A 3,400-nucleotide genomic window follows, 5' to 3' on the forward strand; every position below is an offset into this window, starting at 1 on the left:
GTGGATGGCTAGAATGCAAATACATACTGCTGTCTGTAATTATTGTAATTCCAATGGAATAAAGAAGGCCTACATACAAATTATAAAGAAATCCAGCTCAATGCCTGCAGCCTCCTAAGAGGATTACATTACACTAATTAGCCCTTTACAACTGTTAACAGCTTCTGAACCATAATGATGAGACTGAGAATTGCTTAGTTACTGTTACTTTTTAATTCTGTAACTGATCTTCAAAGATATCCCTTTGCAAAAAATAATTCATTCTAGAAGACAGCTGATCAAACTGAAATAATCTGTACAAGCTGGTACAGGACATAAAATAAAGCATCCTTTGTACACTTTAATTTTATATTCCTCAGAGGCCATACCCAGTACAAATGCCCTCTACTTCTTGCTCTTCCATAAAATATTAGCTTTAATATGCAATGGAATTACACATTTAGAAAGCATGTTTCTATAAATATTTTGTAAACATATATGCAAAAAGGTTAAAAAAAAAAAGGTTACAGAATATGACCTTTTTGTGAAGGTAAATACATAACTATTAAGAATAGCAACATTTCTGCATGTTTACATTTTTATGGCTTTTCCAAGCAAAATAAACCATGTAGCGTCCATTTCCTGAGCCAGGTTTACCAGTGGAGATTACTGCAATCCCAGTGGAGGTGTCCTGCCACTGATAATCATTCACTGAGGATCACACATTACATAACCTCCCTTATGCAAATGCTCCTTTGTATGTGGACTTCTCGGTCTTGTTTTCATACTTTCTGTCAACATAAATTCCCTGTATAGAAAAGCTATGAATACTTCCTGCCTCCTCCTCCTCCTCCTCCTCCTCCTGTTTCTTAGTCTATTTTTTCTATTTCCATTACTTCCAACTGATAATGCATCCATGGCCTAGCTCGTGTGGCCTTACCTGCACTTTTCTGAACGGTAATTTATCTGTTGTGGAGCAAACAAAAATATTTTGCCAAGCTTTTAGTCAAACAAGTTTTACAATATTTTCTGTTCTTGTGATCTTAAGATGCAACTGCTATATTCTCCTGTCAGGCTTCTTTTGTTGCCAAAATTTCAAGTATTAATCAGTTAACATTAAACTTGACCACTGACCATGTCATAATTCAGGAATTTTATTGTGTTTGTGAACACCCAGTTAGCCAGCGAGGCTTCACAGAATTGTTTGGCAGCAGTGCCTGTCACCTTGTGGTTGTTCGCGGTTACAACAAGCCTCTGTGTGACACATCATCTGGAGCAAGGACCAGTGGGATTATGTGTTATTTGAAGCAGTATTAATGGTCCCAGTTTACAATGTTATGGCTTATTGGCCATAGCAGTGAGACTCTCACGCTTCTGTGATCATCTCAGGTAGAGCTCCCTGTGCTCTGCACAACATCACACACCAGAGAGGACCATCTGGGGGAAGAGAGATGGTACAGAGCAGCTGTTATCCTAACCATGAGCCATCCTAACCATGAGCCAGGGACCACAGCTAAACCAGGGTCATCTTCAGAGGGAAGAGAAAGTAGCCAACCTATGTGGCAGATCTTCTAGGTAGCCTTGGAAACAAACAGCTCTTTAATTCTTAAAATTCCCTCTAGATTTTTAACATCCATTCAGGTAGTACAATTTTTTTCTCTCTCCAAATTGTTTCTGTCTCAGAAATTCTAGTAAAATTAATACCACATTATCTCAGCAGGTAAAAGATTCCGATAAAACCTGGTATTCTACATATGTTAGACAGCATCCTCTGAATCAGCCTTCTCAGCCTCTACAACTTTGGAGTGTCAGTTTTCCATTACTTCACTAAATGCTAGAGCAAGCCCAAAGTTACATGTTTTGGGTTCGTAAGGCAGTACCCAAAGATGAGATACAGGGGATGTAACCTGAACACATTTCTCAGAGTTTCATTTGAAAAACAAATCTGTGTTTATTTTATTGTGCTGATAACACTGCTTGTCATCAGTATCCTAAGCAGAGTAAGTAATTCTGCACAGTAGTGAATCCAGAAATTGAAAGAACAGGTAACCTATCAAATTAATAATGAAGTGGATTTCTAAAGGAAGCTATATATTATGTCTTATTTTTACACCTGCCAATCCAACATCAAAGATACATGACCTTGCTGTAGTGAGGGGTAGACATAGGTGTTGTTAAGTTGCATCTCTTCAGAAAAAGAAGGAAGAATTGGTGCAAATCTAAAAAGTGTATAGTTATCAGTTTGCTGAGGTATATTATCATATTTGTGACTATACACTATAGGAGTGTCTCTGGACTTGATGCACTGAGTAATTTACTTTTTTCTTCTAAAGGAGTACAATGTTTTGAGCCAGAAATGTCCCCATTATATTTGTTGGTAAAAGAATATATCCTTATAATCTCAAATGTGTTCTTACAAAATCTTAAAGTCACAAAGAAGAATGGGCGACATCATAGGAAATGTATCAAGTTGCAGACAATTACAAAATTTGTCTCTCTGCCTTCTCACATACCATACAGTTATTTCCCGTTGAGTAAATAGAAGAATATAATGCTAAAATTCTGATTTGGCAATTGCCAGAATTCTAATAAAAATCCACACCTCTTAAAGTCTGAGTACAGGTTAAAGGAAAAAATTTGAAAGTGTGTGTTGAGAAACTGAACACAGAGAAGTGGGTGTGATGTACAATAAAGGGAGGAAACTAGATAAACTGAAGATGCCAAAGAAGTATTTGAGACAAAAGGATACATAGTGGGAATACAAGATTTGTGATGCAGAACTATTCTTTTCCCAGGGTCAAAGAACTGAGGTATTTAACTGCAATGACCTGTAAATGATGCAGCACAGACTGTGCAATAGGAGTTGTACAATCCTCCCAAGCTCTGAGTCCTAACACCCGGCAACTCAAACCTCTTCACATTATTTACCTTGGTGCTAAATCCTGCGATTTGTGCTAAGATGCTGTATAGTTTCAATCAGCCTAATTTCGTAAGAAATTGTGTCAGCAGGAAGCATCCACTACAAATAAGCTCTGGCAGTGTTTATTTGATATTGAAGTGAAATAAGGATGCAACCTGACCCACACGTTTTGACATTGATTTGTTTCATAATGTGTTAAAGGAAAGACTGGATGTGGCATGTGGTGCCGTGGTCTGGTTGACACGGTGGTCCTCGGTCATAGGTTGGAATCGATGATCTCAGAGGTCTTTTCCAACCTAATTGATTCTGTGGATATCGACACTTCCCAACTGCTCACCGGCCTCGGGTACGTAGATTAATCAGCAGCACATCAGCGAGGGCTCCAACGAGCTGTTCGCTCAAATAGAAGAAGGAGCGATGGGAGCAGGAACGCCCCGGACGGCCCCGGAGCCGCGCCGCGCCCGGGCGGGGTCCAGCGGCAGCGGGCGGGGCCGGATCGGG

The 3,400-nt window shown here is 39.4% G+C and overlaps 1 protein-coding gene across 1 annotated transcript in view; it reads left to right on the forward strand.

Moving 5' to 3' along the window:
• The first annotated feature begins 3,117 nt into the window (after positions 1-3,117).
• The window catches only part of LOC103619384 (threonine--tRNA ligase, cytoplasmic), a 16,192-nt gene continuing 15,909 nt past the window's right edge, over positions 3,118-3,400 (forward strand). The window contains exon 1 of the mRNA XM_017736813.1: positions 3,118-3,245. Coding sequence (XP_017592302.1) covers positions 3,118-3,245 — 128 coding nt within the window. The remainder of the gene's footprint in view (positions 3,246-3,400) is intronic.

The sequence above is a fragment of the Corvus brachyrhynchos genome, unplaced genomic scaffold, assembly GCF_000691975.1.
Source record: "Corvus brachyrhynchos isolate BGI_N302 unplaced genomic scaffold, ASM69197v1 scaffold200, whole genome shotgun sequence".
Lineage (NCBI taxonomy): Eukaryota > Metazoa > Chordata > Aves > Passeriformes > Corvidae > Corvus > Corvus brachyrhynchos.